At 28.7% G+C, this 14,357-nt stretch overlaps 1 protein-coding gene across 2 annotated transcripts; it reads left to right on the top strand.

Annotated features, from left to right (window-relative positions):
- The first annotated feature begins 7,290 nt into the window (after window positions 1–7,290).
- LOC127076644 (very-long-chain aldehyde decarbonylase CER1) lies at window positions 7,291–14,129 on the top strand. 2 transcript variants are annotated; one of them, XM_051018353.1, is made up of 9 exons: window positions 7,291–7,509; window positions 8,115–8,338; window positions 9,434–9,666; window positions 11,241–11,460; window positions 11,545–11,923; window positions 12,652–12,960; window positions 13,310–13,411; window positions 13,504–13,677; window positions 13,765–14,129. In XM_051018353.1, exons 1-9 carry the CDS (start codon window positions 7,450–7,452, stop codon window positions 13,948–13,950), a joined length of 1,887 nt encoding a protein of 628 aa, XP_050874310.1. In that variant the 5' UTR covers window positions 7,291–7,449; the 3' UTR covers window positions 13,951–14,129. The 2 variants fall into 2 exon arrangements, with proteins under 2 accessions (XP_050874310.1, XP_050874311.1); XM_051018354.1 differs by having other exon boundaries at window positions 11,241–11,448.
- Window positions 14,130–14,357: the final 228 nt, after the last annotated feature.

Below are 14,357 nucleotides of genomic sequence, written 5' to 3' on the forward strand. Positions count from 1 at the left end.
ATATTTATATTGTTTACACAGAATATTAAAATAAATTGTTTAAACAAATCAAGAGTTTGACAATGCGTTCTTGGAGAACAATCTGTCTTTTCAATAATCTGATAAGTTATTTGTTCCAATTAAGAGAAATTTTATTTTCTATACTTGTAATCCATTCTAGAGAGATTTTATTATCTTAAGCAAATATTTTCATGGCAAATACTTTCACATGAAAGAGATCATGGATGATTATGTTTAGGAATAAATTTCTCAATGTTGTCAACTAAGGAAAACAATAAATTTCTCAATATTTTTTTTAATTGACAACATAGTAAAGTTATTACAAAAATACAACAACAACATCAAAATCATTATATGAGATAGATTGCAAGGGCAGAAAATATATTTTGTTCAGTACTGAAGAACATCGAAGATTTTTTCTGTCTTGCAATTCATCCCAAAGAATGTTGGGTAAGACTTTGGAGCGGCTACATATAAGTTAGGTTTAGGGTAAAATCTAAATAACGAGTATTTTTTTAGTAAAATATGATAATCTAATCCCTCGGTTATTAAATATAATCGAAGGAATAGATTATTAATTTTAAAATTAAAAATAAAATAAAAAGAAAAATACCACTTTTAAAGAAATAAAAACATAAACTACTGATGTTGAGATTCGAAGCATGTCCTGAATCATTTTTCCCCTTGGTTATATTTAGAAACTGAGGGAGTATGTGATATTTATTTAAAAATTAAATAAAATATTGCGTGCATTGACCTTTTACCTCAGTTTTTGGTTGGGTGAGATGAAAGATTTGTCATGAAATGTATTATTTATAGTAGTGTTCAAAACTAAAAACATTGTCTCTACCTCCACACCCTTGGAACTGTTTCACATTGATTGTTTTGGTCTTGTTAGTACTGCATCAATCAATGGGAATAAATATGGACTAGTCATTGTTGATGACTATAACAAATGAGCTTAGGTTAAATTCCTTAGAACCAAGGATGAATCATATGATGTGTTCAACATCTTCTGCATACAAGTATAACCTGAAAAAGAAACAAAAATTCTAAAGGTAAGAAGTGATCATGGTGGTGAATTTGAAAAAATTCATTTAAACTTTTTAAGAAATAGCTCCACAACAAAATTGGGTTGTAGAGAGAAAGAATATATCTTTATAAGAAATAACTAGAACCATGATCCATGAAAACAACTTACCTAAGTATTTGTGGGCAAAAGTTGTTAACACAACATGTTATGTTCAGAATAGAATCTATATTAGACTTATTCTAAACAAGACTTCATATGAGTTGTTCAAGGGAAGAAAGCCAAGCATTTCTTATTTTCATCGGTTTAGATGTACATGTATACATCTTAATCAATTAAGTCTATCTGAAGAAATTTGATGCCAAAGCTCAGAAGGGTATCTTATTAGGATATTATGAATGCTCAAAGACATACAGGGTGTATAACTCTAAAAATCAATATGGATGAAGAGTCTATACACATTAAATTTGACGATAAAGATCCTGACAGTAAAATTTAAGAGTTAGTTCAAAAATTTACAGAAATCTGTGTATCTGAAGACACATCATGAACTAGAGGTCCATAAGCTGGAAGTTCATAAGCTAGCAATCCATCACAAGCTAGATGCTCAAAAGCTATCGGGACTTCATAAGTTGGTGATCTAGAAGTTGATCCAACCTCATAAGCTCATCAAGATGTTGAAGAATCTGAAGAAGCACAAGATGGATCCTCAGATGCATCACAATCCAAGAATACCTTCAAGTACAAGTCTTCTCATCCAGAAGAATTAATTCTTGGAAACAAATATAATCCCATAAAGACAAGGTCTTCCTTCAGAGAAGAGAATTATATGTTAGGACTACTCTCAATTACTAAACCTACTTCTGTTAATGAAGCACTATCTGATGATGGTTGGATTGTGGCCATGCAAGAAGAGTTGAATTAGCTTTAAAGAAATGATGTATGTGATAAGGTACCCAAACCTTTGCAGAAGAACATTATTGGAATAAAATGGGCATTCATAAACAAGTTCGATGAGCAAGGGGAAGTGGTAATAAATAAGGCTAGACTTGTAGCTCAAGGCTATAGCCAACAAAAAGGTTAGAGGCAATCAGGTTACTTCTCTCTTATGCTATTAATCATGAAATTATTTTAAATCAAATGGATGTTAAGAGTGAATTCATAAATAGAGTCATTTATGAAGAAGTGTTGTCAAACAGACAGTTGGGTTTGAGGACTCAATCCACCCATATTATGTTCTCAAATTTAAGAAATCACTATATGGACTCAAATAAGCTCCTAGAGATTGGTATGAGAGACTGAGTAATTTCCTGTTAGAAAATGGATTTCATAAAGGGAAAGTTGACACTACACACTTCAGAAAGACACTTAAGAAGGACGTCTTAATTATCCAAGTTTATGTTGATGATATTAGATTTGGTTTAACTAATGCTTCTCTTTGCCAATAATTTTTAAAGATAAAACAGGCTGAAATTGAAATGAGTATGATGGGAGAGCTGAAGTTCTTCCTTGACATTCAAATTAAAATTCAAAGAGGGAGTCTATGATCATTAAACTAAATATAAAAAAGAGCTTCTAAAGAAGTTCAAGCTTGGTGATTGCACGATCATGATCACTCATATGCATCCAACCTGCAACCTAAGAAAAGAGGAAAGAAACACCAAGGTCTGTCAAAAGATGTATAGAGGTATGATTGACTCTCAACTTTATTTAACAACTTCTAGACCATATATTTTATTTAGTGATTGTCTGTGTGCAAGATTTCAGTCAGATACTAGAAAGACTCACTTAACAGTTGTTAAGAAAATCTTTAGGTATTAGAAGGGAACAACCAATCTAGGGTTGCTTTATAAAAAATCCCTAGATTATAAGCCAGTTGGATTATGTTATGTTGACTATGATGTGGATAGAATTGAGAGGAAATCCGCTAGTGAAAGCTGTCAATTCATAGGTGAAAGCCTAATATCCCGGGCTAGTAATAGACAAGCAATTATTGCTTTGTCTATAGTAGAAGCATAATACACCTCAACAGCAAGTTGTTGCACACAACTACTTTGGATGAAATATCAGTTAGAAGACTATCAGATACGTGGAAGCAGTATTCCAATAGACTTTTAACATGAAGAAAATTGTAACACACGAGTTATATGTATAACATGAGTCATTATTTTCTCATTATCCCTCTAAAGGGATTTCTGTCTTCAGAGGATCTCAAGCTAACAAGTACTTAGATATTGTATCAAAAAACAAAGTGTGAAAACGTGTCTTCGTACTAATACACAAATTCCCGCTCTTAGTTCTTTATTTAACGATATCTAGGAACATTTTAGATGTATATTATGACCAACGATATTTGGACTTTATAATGCAAGAAATTCAGAAATGAAGACTTGATTGTTACAAATCTTGTATGCAAATCCTTTTTCCGGGCTTGGCCATGAAGATCCATATACTCACCTTTTCCCTCATACATAATCCCATCTTTCATTATCACATTCAAATACAACATAACATGAATTGAACATCATATAACAATATCAACCCAATCAAACATGTTACAACACACATATCAAGTCATTCATCATAACAATTGAACGCACAATTCATTCATCACTTTCATCAAATTCATGTTCATGTTCAAAGCTTCAAATTTATAATAATGGCAGAGAATCAGATACTCATAAACAAAATAATACACATACAAATTCAATCACAAAAATCACATAATAACACAATCAATAATCAATTTTTCAGATTAATTCACAACAACAACAAATCAAAACAGAATTTACACAATCCCTTGAGAGTAAGGATATATCTTCTCTACCCTTTCATGATAAACACCCATATAGAAGTCTTTTATCCCCTTACCTTGTAATTATAGCAAAACCAAACAATTAATCTCTATGGAGTCTCCTTCCTCATAAACCCTCTAATTTCAAGTGCTTCATGTTCCATATAGGTTGGATTTTTAATATTCAACATGATTTTGTAATAGATGTCCCTTAGGTTTCACGCGGATCACTAATGGCAGATTCTTGAGCGTAGATAAAAATCAAATGGACGACAAAGATTTGTTTAAGGGCGTTGAATATAGTAAAAAATGCTTCACTATCCCATCGGCCACGAAGAAAATCGAGGTGAATAAGATATTTTTTTTTTTTAAAATTACATTGTTTACGCAGAATATTAAAAATACATTTTAAAATCTGTTTCTAATGAGAATTTTTATTTTCCATGCCCAGGTCTCATGCAAGATGCTAGAGATCTGTTTCCCAATGAGAATTTTTGTTTTCTACACTTGCAATCCATCCCAAAGATTTGTAGTAGTAACTCATGATCAAATGGATGGTGGTGAATATCTCTTCCAACAGATATTCATCAAAACTCTTCCAACAAATCTCTAGGATAAAATAACGTTTGGTGAATATCTCTTTGGGACGATTACATATAAGTTAGTCTTAGGGTAAAATCTATTTAACGAGTGTTTTTATAGTAAAATATGATTATTAAACACCTCAGTTTTATTATAAAATCGATGTGAATAATTTTTTAAAATTACATTGTTTACACAGAATATTAAAATATATTGTTTACAACAAATCTTCGGTGATATCCAATTTTTTTTGCATACCCTTTAAAACAAATCTTTTTGAAACAAGAATGATTTTTGGCACTTGCAATTTATCAACTGAGTACTCTTCAAAAGTTGAGCTCTCTTCTTTAACTAGAGGGTTATTCCAAAAATACAAAAAATGATAACATCAACAACATTATGTGAGATAGATTGTAAGGGCAGAAAATATTTTGTTCAAGATAGAAGAACATTGAAGATTTTGCTGTCTTGCAATCCATCCCAAAGAATGATGCTTGCGTGTTTGGGGCAACTTTATATTCTTAAGGATTAGGGTAAAGTCTATTTAACGAGTGCTTTTATAGTAAAATCTTATTATTTTATGCCTCGGTTAAATAGAAAACCAAAAGGTTAGAACATTTTATTTAGACTTATAAACAAATAAAATCATAAACTGCGATAGTTGGGAATCGAAGCTTGTACTGAGTTGTTTTTCACCTCAATGTTATGAAAAACCAAGGAATATATATATATATATATATATATATATATATATATATATATATATATATATAATATATATATATATATATATATATATATATAATATATATATATATATTTTTTAAATAACAAAAAGCAGCGCGCATTCACTTTATACCTCGGTTTTCTATTGTTTAAGGTGAAAGCTTCGTCATAAAAAACATTATTTGTTGTAATGAGTTAGTGTACCATCTTCTTAATCAATCACGCACTTACATGTTAGCAAGAACAACTTACCAATAACTAATGACATGTCATCATTTTTTGGTATTTCTAATACAATAAATTCCACCAGAAAGATGAATGATTTAAGCTTGACTTGTTTATCTACTACATTTTCATAAGGATACTTCATAGAATGATCAACAAACTCGAGTGTCATTACTCTGTCACTTCCAATACCTAATTTAAAGTTTTTAAGCCACTCGGTAAAAAATTTAAAGGTTTTAAGGAACTATTTTAAAAAATTAGGTTGTAGTTAGACTCAGTGGAATCCTATGCAAGGGAAAAAAAGAAGAAGAAAACCATACTTGATTCTCCCTTATCCAAATAACGACACACTAATTCAAAGATGCAAATAAATTTCCATTAGTTGAGGTGTTTTTGAGACGTTGATACCATATGGTATCAACAAATATATCTTCAAAATTAGAGAAATTGAGGATGAACCCCATTTCTCACAACACAACAATGTACTCGAGAAATAGGGATGAGGAAACTCTAGCAAGATCCAGACTAAAATAAATAGAATTGTGATAACCCAATCAATAAGGGATGTCTATCTATGCTAGCATTGCATAACCCTGTGACTCCTCTGAATTGATGCTGATGGAAGAGGTTCCCATGTATACAACATCTACCTAAGGGTATGAATCACATACATGTGGTTCAGCTAAAGGCTTAAAAGCATGATATTTAACGACTTGCACCATCACACATGGAGATGAGGAAGATAACCCATTATACCCTCCCTTCCATTTCACGTGAAGCAGTTCCAAGTTGGAAATCTCCCACATTACTGATCAACTAGAGTAAATCCTTCCTCCATAGTCAATCACTAATGAGGGAAGGCATAGATTTTATGTTAAACCAACGAAGGACCTTTGAGCATTTGTCTTCTTGCTTATATGTGTTTTAGGAGAATGTTACATAGACCTAAAACCCTAGATTCCTACTATAAAGACTAAATGAATGTCCTAGATTTAGGTATACCCTATTCTTTTCCTAAATAAATATCACTTTCAATTACCACTGAATTAAGCATCAGAGTATTTGCAAGTATCCCCTCCTCGTCAGACTAGAACATCAAAATACATACAACACATAAGTTTCCCACCAAATCCAAATCCACCATCTCATTGTGAACCACATCATTCTTCTCAAGATCATCTCCAAAATTTCACATTTGCTTTTTTTATATGATACTATTGTTAAGAAACTCTCAAGTAGGATAAAGAAGAGATAAATTATAAAAGGGAGAACAGCATTGCAATGTAGAAGAAAATGGACACCTAGCCATTTTAGAAGAATCAAATTCTATTGTGCAATTAAACATAATTTATTAATTTAAAAACAAAATTAATAATAGATTTGAAACCACAATTAGGATACGAGTATCCACGTTCCATTTAATCTCGTCCCACAAAAAAGCCGAATTAAATGCGACGAACATGGCATATATATAATTGTATATAGAGTAAACCACAATGTATTACTTTTTATATTCTCAAGAATAAAAAAATAGCAATAATGTTTTCTCTTTCGGAAAATACATATTTTGGGACATGAATTAATGAGGGCACCAGAAAGCATATTATACAAATGGAAAGCTTGCCGGTTTTATTGAAGAAAAATAATGAATGAATGCCAATATTAATAGGCCTATAATTAATTCTTCCAACCCTATCCTGCAATTTGGTGAGGCCAATAAATGATGACTACATATTCATTAACTAAATATCATAAAGTAGGTCAGCAATACCAAAACATGTTGAATATATGTACGAGGAATTAACTATTTTACTTATATTTGAGATTAATACAATAATATACATACTTGTAATTAACTACTATTTCTCAATTTGGTTATCACGAGTAAAAACTAATGAAGGAAAGTCTTCAATTTTCTTTATCTCGTGGCTTATTTTTGCCACGTTGAAAGTTCAAATGTTACACGTCTTGTTGGAACTTAACGTTAGAATGTTGTCTATAAATAAAGTCATATGTATGTTTTCCAAAACACACCGAAAAACAACACTTGTGCTCATAGTATAAGCTGTGTGCTTTTCAAGAGAATTATAATATGGCTTCAAGACCAGGAATCCTTACTGATTGGCCATGGAAACCACTTGGAAGCTTTAAGGTTGATCCATACTCTCTTTCTTTTTTTCTTTCTCATACACACACTTCAATATACTATATAAAGTGTCTGTGCAGAGACATCAGATATGTTTGCGCAGAGATATCGGATATAATCCTTATTTTTTCTAAGAAAATAATTAATCTAATGTATGAATTATTTTTGTTTCTCCATTTTTTTAACGATAATAAAAGAAAAAAATTGTTTTTCTTAAAGTGAATAATTATTTTTTGGTTAGAATTTTATTAATTTTGATTTTAAAAATAATATAAATTATAAAAAATATTCAATCAAGATTTTATTGATTTTATAAAAAAATAAAATCATAGATACTCTTCATTAATATGTGAAACATTCGGGCGGTGGATGATTTGATATTAATGAACAATCCAATTCAAAGACCCACTTTAACTAAATCAAGTCACCATCATTCAGATTTAGTTTAACTACAATGTAAATATATTTCTTATCTGCAGTACCCAAACTTATTCAAAATTATAACCAGTTGAATCACTATATTTTCTTTTAAAAATATATATAAATATGAGTAGAATTTTTTCCTATAATTTTGATCTATATTTGTTACTAATCTACAATTTTTTTTTCAGTATTTGGTACTAGTTCCTTGGGTGATTCACAGTTCATATTCAATGATGGTGAAGGATAAGAGTCAAAGGGATTTATCAACCTTTCTGGTGTTTCCATTTTTGGTATGGCGAATTATTCATAATCAAATATGGATCACTCTTTCTCGATATCGAACTGCTAAAGGAAATAATAGAATTGTCGACAAAGGAATTGAGTTTGATCAAGTTGATAGAGAAAGAGATTGGTTAGTTTATTATATTTATGCATCACTTACAATCTTTCTAAACCCCTTCAATCATTTTATTAACTATATTATTCTTAGAATAATGATAATTTGTATACTAAGTCTGTATGTTAAGAAATTTATAAATAAAAAATTTATTTAAAAAATTCATAATTTTTTTTATTATTAAACTAATTTTTTAAATAAAATTAATGTACAATTTTAAAAAAATCAATTTTAAATCTTAACTTGTGCTATTAGGATATAATATAATGATTACTAAATCAAATCAGGTTAACAACTGTATTTAATGAAGTTAAAATTAAACAATTTGAAATGAAAATATTTTTTTTTTCTTTGAAAATTGGATTCATTATATATATATATAATATATATATATATATATATATAATATATATATATATATATATAATATTATATATATATATATATATATATATATAATATATAATATATATATATATTAAAGTACTCATTGTCATTTTTCATAATTATTTATTAATAAAATAACCTTTAAAATATAACACTTTGAGTCTATGAAATGTGATTGGTGTTGGCCAAAACCTAACTTGAGACATGCCATTTCTTTTAGAAACATAGCCCATTCTACCCAATCTTTGTTTGGCCTTTAAAATATTGTGTTACCACCATGTTTTATGTCTAACAAAAAAATAATTAATTTTGTCTCTATATAGTAGTAACATATTTATTCTTAGACCTCTCCTAACTTTAGGTATTGAAAATATGTTTATCTAATGATACTCTCATTTAACAGGATAAATCATTCTAAAATAAAAAAATGCTTCATTTATATGTTTTCTATAATATTATAAAAATATTAATTTTTTATTTACTCATAATTATTTATTATTGTATTGTTAGAAATCAAACAAAATATTTATAAATTATAATTTATCTAACAAAACTCGATATTATAGATTTATAATTTATTATCTGAATTCAAATTCAAATATTTGCACTTATGTTGTAACACTTAAACATTACCAAATTTAAATTCTAATATAGATATATTTATTTCAATGCCAAAATATATGTTTGTTTATCTTATTCAATATTTTGTTGAATGATTTATAGGGATGACCAAATATTGTTCAATGGATTACTATATTATTTGGCATGTTACACCTTAGAAGGAGCATCATGTCTTCCAATATGGAGAACTGATGGAGTCATTATTGCAGCTTTGCTTCATACTGGACCAGTGGAGTTTCTATATTATTGGTTGCATAGAGCACTTCATCATCATTATCTTTACTCTAGATATCATTCTCATCATCATTCTTCCATTGTTACAGAACCAATAACTTGTGAGTTTTTTTTTGCTTTCATTTAATTGTTTTGATAGTAGAATTCAAAGCATGGTAACAACTTTTGCTTTATTGCATTAAATTCATGAATGTCAGAGACAGTGCTTTTCATTTTCACGTAACAAAAAAAGATAGGATAGGGCAACAGTGCAATTTATTAGAGTGGTTGTCATTGTTATTATTAGTATTATGGAAGGTGGAAAAGCATGGTAACAACTTTACTTCAAGCAGATTCTAGATATTTCTGGTTCAAGGAATTAAAGCCCTTTACATAAGATCCCACATGTTAGTTATATATGAACCTGTTCATTTTTTATATTTAAAAAAAATATTTTTTAATGATTAAGTTAAGTTTATGAGTAAGCTTTTTTTTTGCTATTTTTTTTAAATGAAATGATTATTTTAGTTAGCTTTTGAAGAGGGAGAGAGATATTTTTAAGTATCTATAATTTTTAATTTAAATACTTTTTCATTAATAGTTTATAGAGGAATTAACTTGTCACTTGACACTCCCCCATTGTATCTGCTATTATCTTTATCATCTTGCCAATTTTTTTTTTGACTTTTCTATTGTGTTTACAGAAATTTTTAAAAAAATAATGGAATTTTTTCCCATTTTCAGTAAAAAAATCAATGATTTTAAAAAAAATTATGAAAAAACATTGAAATTTTTGAAAAAAAAAACAAAATTTTGAATTTTTTTAAACTTATATTTTTTGAAATTTCTGATAAATTATGGCACTTTTTAAAAAAAACAGAAACAAAAATTGTACAGATATTTAAAAATAAATTATCGAAAATTTGGTATGTTATCGAAAATTTTAAACAAACTATCAAAAATTTCATTTGCCCTTTTGATTCAAATTTATTCATAGAGAGTTTAGAAATTTGAAAATATGTAGGAGTGACAAATTTAATTAAGGGGTAGCAAGTTAAAATGCTCTAGTTTGTACTTTTCTTAAATATTTATAACAAAAAAGGCCTATGGATTTAGTCTTGTACAATGTTTGTATCCTATGGGCTTTTACAAAATTGGGCTTCATAACAAAGATGTTTACTTTAGGCCTTGTCTTAAGCTGTGACGGACAAAAAATTTAAGAACCTAACAAAAAGTTATATATATATATATATATATATATATATATATATATATATATATATATATATATATATATATATATTATATTATATATATATATATATATATATATATATATATATATATATATATATTCTTTCTAAAAAATAAATGAATGTATGTTAGCATCTTCTAAAAACATTTTGTTAATAAGGAGTGTGTTAATAAATAATAACTAAAAATTCATTAAATACACCCTAAATACTAAAACACACATTCTAAGACACCCACCTAAAATATATAAGCATTTTGAAAACAACATCTTCAACTACTAGACATTTATTTATGTATGATGAATGCAAAAGTTTCAACACTAGCGAGGTGTAGTTTTTATGTTCATATGATAGAACAGAAAACAAAAGTTGGCAAATTAATGTTGTTGAGCACTTATTATTTGTTTCTCTAATAACCATATTCTTGTCTTGTCTTTTTACAGCTGTCATCCATCCATTCGCCGAACACATATCCTATTTCCTTCTATTTGCAATACCCAAATTGACCCTTGTCTTCTCAAACAAAGCTTCAGTTGTGGCCATGGTTGGATATGTGACTTACATTGATTTCATGAACAATTTAGGTCATTGCAACTTTGAGGTTGTTCCTAAATGGCTCTTTGATATCTTCCCTCCTCTCAAGTATTTCATGTACACTCCATCGTAAGCATTTAAAAACACAGTCGTTTTAGTACCTAACGTGATTCGAATCTGAGTTATTAATTAATAAGTTATTGTAATTTGTAGGTTTCACTCTTTGCACCATACTCAATTTAGAACAAACTACTCACTTTTCATGCCAGTTTATGACTACATTTATGGAACAATGGACAAGACATCAGATGAAGTGCATGAGTTGGCATTAAAAAGAAAGGAAGAGACACCAAATGTTGTCCACTTAACACATTTAACAACCCCTCAATCCATTTATCATCTAAGATTTGGGTTTGCTCACTTAGCTTCTATGCCATACACATCAAAGTGGTACCTCTGGTTGATGTGGCCTCTTACAGCTTGGTCCATGTTACTCACATGGGTCTATGGTAGAACATTCATTGTTGAAAGAAACCGTTTTCATGATAAACTTAACCTTCAAATTTGGGCAATCCCTAAGTACACTGTTCAGGTAAATTTACTATATTCTTCATAAACACTTTTCATTCCATATATATATATATATATATAAATTCTCTATATTCATTTTCTTTTTAAAATATTTTTTTTATAAAATTGTGTATATTAATTTATTTTAAAAAGATGTGTTTATATGTAAAATGGTGAGCACAATAGTTAAATTATTGTGTTTTAACATAGAGATCATGAGTTCAAAATTTGAAAATAACAATTTCTTGCATGGTTAAGACGCGTGCATGTGTTCTATCTAGACTCCATGTAATATGAGTCTCATATTTTTAATACTTAAAATAAAATTGTGTATATTTATTTATTTTTAAAAAATATTTATATTTAAGAGGAAAGTATTGGCTTAAGTTACCGTCAATTTGACTTTTAGAGATGACAAGTTCAAATCTTAAAAGATGTTTTTTCATATAAAATGAGCATCTATAATCATTATTGTTAGGTAAGGTGTCCTAAAAACATATATTAATAAATTAAAAAAATTATGTTTAAAAATTTTAAAAATTCTTTTAACCACAAATTTTATAAATAAAGTTTATATATTTAGTTCCTTAACTTGTAACCAAAATATATCTTTTGATGTTGTCCACTATCTCATTCACATTCACACACTGACATTAAATAGAAAGATGTTCCTTTTCAACCATATTTGATGAGACACCTTAATTTTAAGATTAATTAATTTCTTGGGTAACTTTTTTATTTTATTTTCAGTACTTACTTCAATGGCAAAAAGTTACCATCAACAAAATGATTGAGGATGCAATACTAGATGCTGACAAAAAGGGCATAGAAGTTGTGAGCTTAGGTCTAATGAATCAAGGGGAAGAACTTAACATCTATGGAGGATTATATGTTAATAGACATCCAAAACTTAATGTTAAGGTTGTTGATGGTAGTAGCCTAGTTGTTGCTACTGTTCTTAATAGTATTCCAAAAGGAACAACTCAAGTATTGCTAAGAGGAAAATTCACCAAAGTTGCTTATGCTATTGCCTTCTCATTGTGCCAACAAGGAGTTCAGGTCAATTTCTTCGTCACTTATATTTAATCTGAACTCCCGGGTTTGAACCCTAATTATCGTATTTTCTTCTTTAACTAAATATTTATTTGCGTATAGTTATTATTTATATTTCATCTGAAATTTCGGATAGAAATCCTAAGGACACAAATCATCTTCCCCTGCTCTCTCATGTTTTTCATTCTACTCCAATCTTAACCATTTATATCGTAATTAATATTAATTATTTTTTATATTTGACCAAAATAAGTGACTGAGATGGAGCAGAGGATCCATATTCAAACCCTAATTATCATTTTTCTTCTTTATCTAAATATTTATTTAAGTACATGTTAATTTTGTTTGATTTTAGGTAGCTACAATGTACGAAGATGATCATGTGAAACTCAAGAAATCATTGATCAATAGCTCTGAAATTACGAATTTGGTCAAAACAAAGAGTTGCACTCAGAAGGTATTTTTTTGATACAATGAACTTTGTTTATAATAATAATCAATGTTATATATTATCCTAATTAATTTCATGTGTTTTTTTTTGTTGCATAGATTTGGTTAGTGGGAGATGGATTAACTGAAGAAGAACAAATGAAAGCACCAAAAGGAACATTATTTATTCCATATTCACCATTTCCACCAAAGAAACATCGTAAAGATTGTTCATACCATTACACTCCAGCAATGCTAACTCCAAAATCTATTGAAAATGTCCATTCTTGTGAGGTAATTAATTTTATCTATGTATTAAGCCATTTTATTAAGCGCTTATAATAATAAGCAATTATGATATAAGTGTTTATGTATACGCAGGACTGGTTGCCAAGGAGGGTAATGAGTGCATGGCGCATAGCTGGGATAGTGCACTCATTGGAAGGATGGAGTGAACATGAATGTGGCTACAAAATGAATAACATTGACAAAGTTTGGAACTCAGCTCTTAAACATGGATTCCAGCCTCTGAATGTTTCACTCAAAAAGTTAGATCGTTATAACTAAGTGAGTGCTGGAAAAGTTGTGTTTGTTTGTTACTTTGTGGCTCTTAAGAGGGTATATTTATAAATTATATCCCTAGTTATGGTTTTGTTTCGTAAAATAAGTATGTTGGAGCTACACTTGCCCAAGGAAAAATGAATGCTTTGATCTCTATATATATTGATGGAAGTTAATTTGTATAATGTTTATGTTGTTACATTTTTTTAAGAATTTAATTGGTATGTTGTCAATTAATTACAATCACTGGTTTATTTAAAAAATTTAATTTTAATTTTAATTATTTAAAGAATAATACATTGAAATGCATTGATAATATAATTTTTTTTATACTGACCATGCATCCAATTAATCTCTTTTTCTACTATTTTTCTTATATGTAATATAAGAACATGCAATAGAATTTAGTTTGT

The sequence above is a fragment of the Lathyrus oleraceus genome, chromosome 4 (genome assembly GCF_024323335.1).
Source record: "Lathyrus oleraceus cultivar Zhongwan6 chromosome 4, CAAS_Psat_ZW6_1.0, whole genome shotgun sequence".
Classification (NCBI taxonomy): Eukaryota; Viridiplantae; Streptophyta; class Magnoliopsida; order Fabales; family Fabaceae; genus Lathyrus; species Lathyrus oleraceus.

Excerpts from the sequence above, each read along its gene's own strand:
- LOC127076644 (XM_051018353.1), top strand. The coding sequence starts at position 7,450 with ATGGCTTCAAGACCAGGAATCCTTACTGATTGGCCATGGAAACCACTT. Across the intron at positions 11,461-11,544 it reads TATTTCATGTACACTCCATC|GTTTCACTCTTTGCACCATA; the intron begins GTAAGCATTTAA and ends TGTAATTTGTAG. Across the intron at positions 13,412-13,503 it reads CAAAGAGTTGCACTCAGAAG|ATTTGGTTAGTGGGAGATGG; the intron begins GTATTTTTTTGA and ends TTTGTTGCATAG.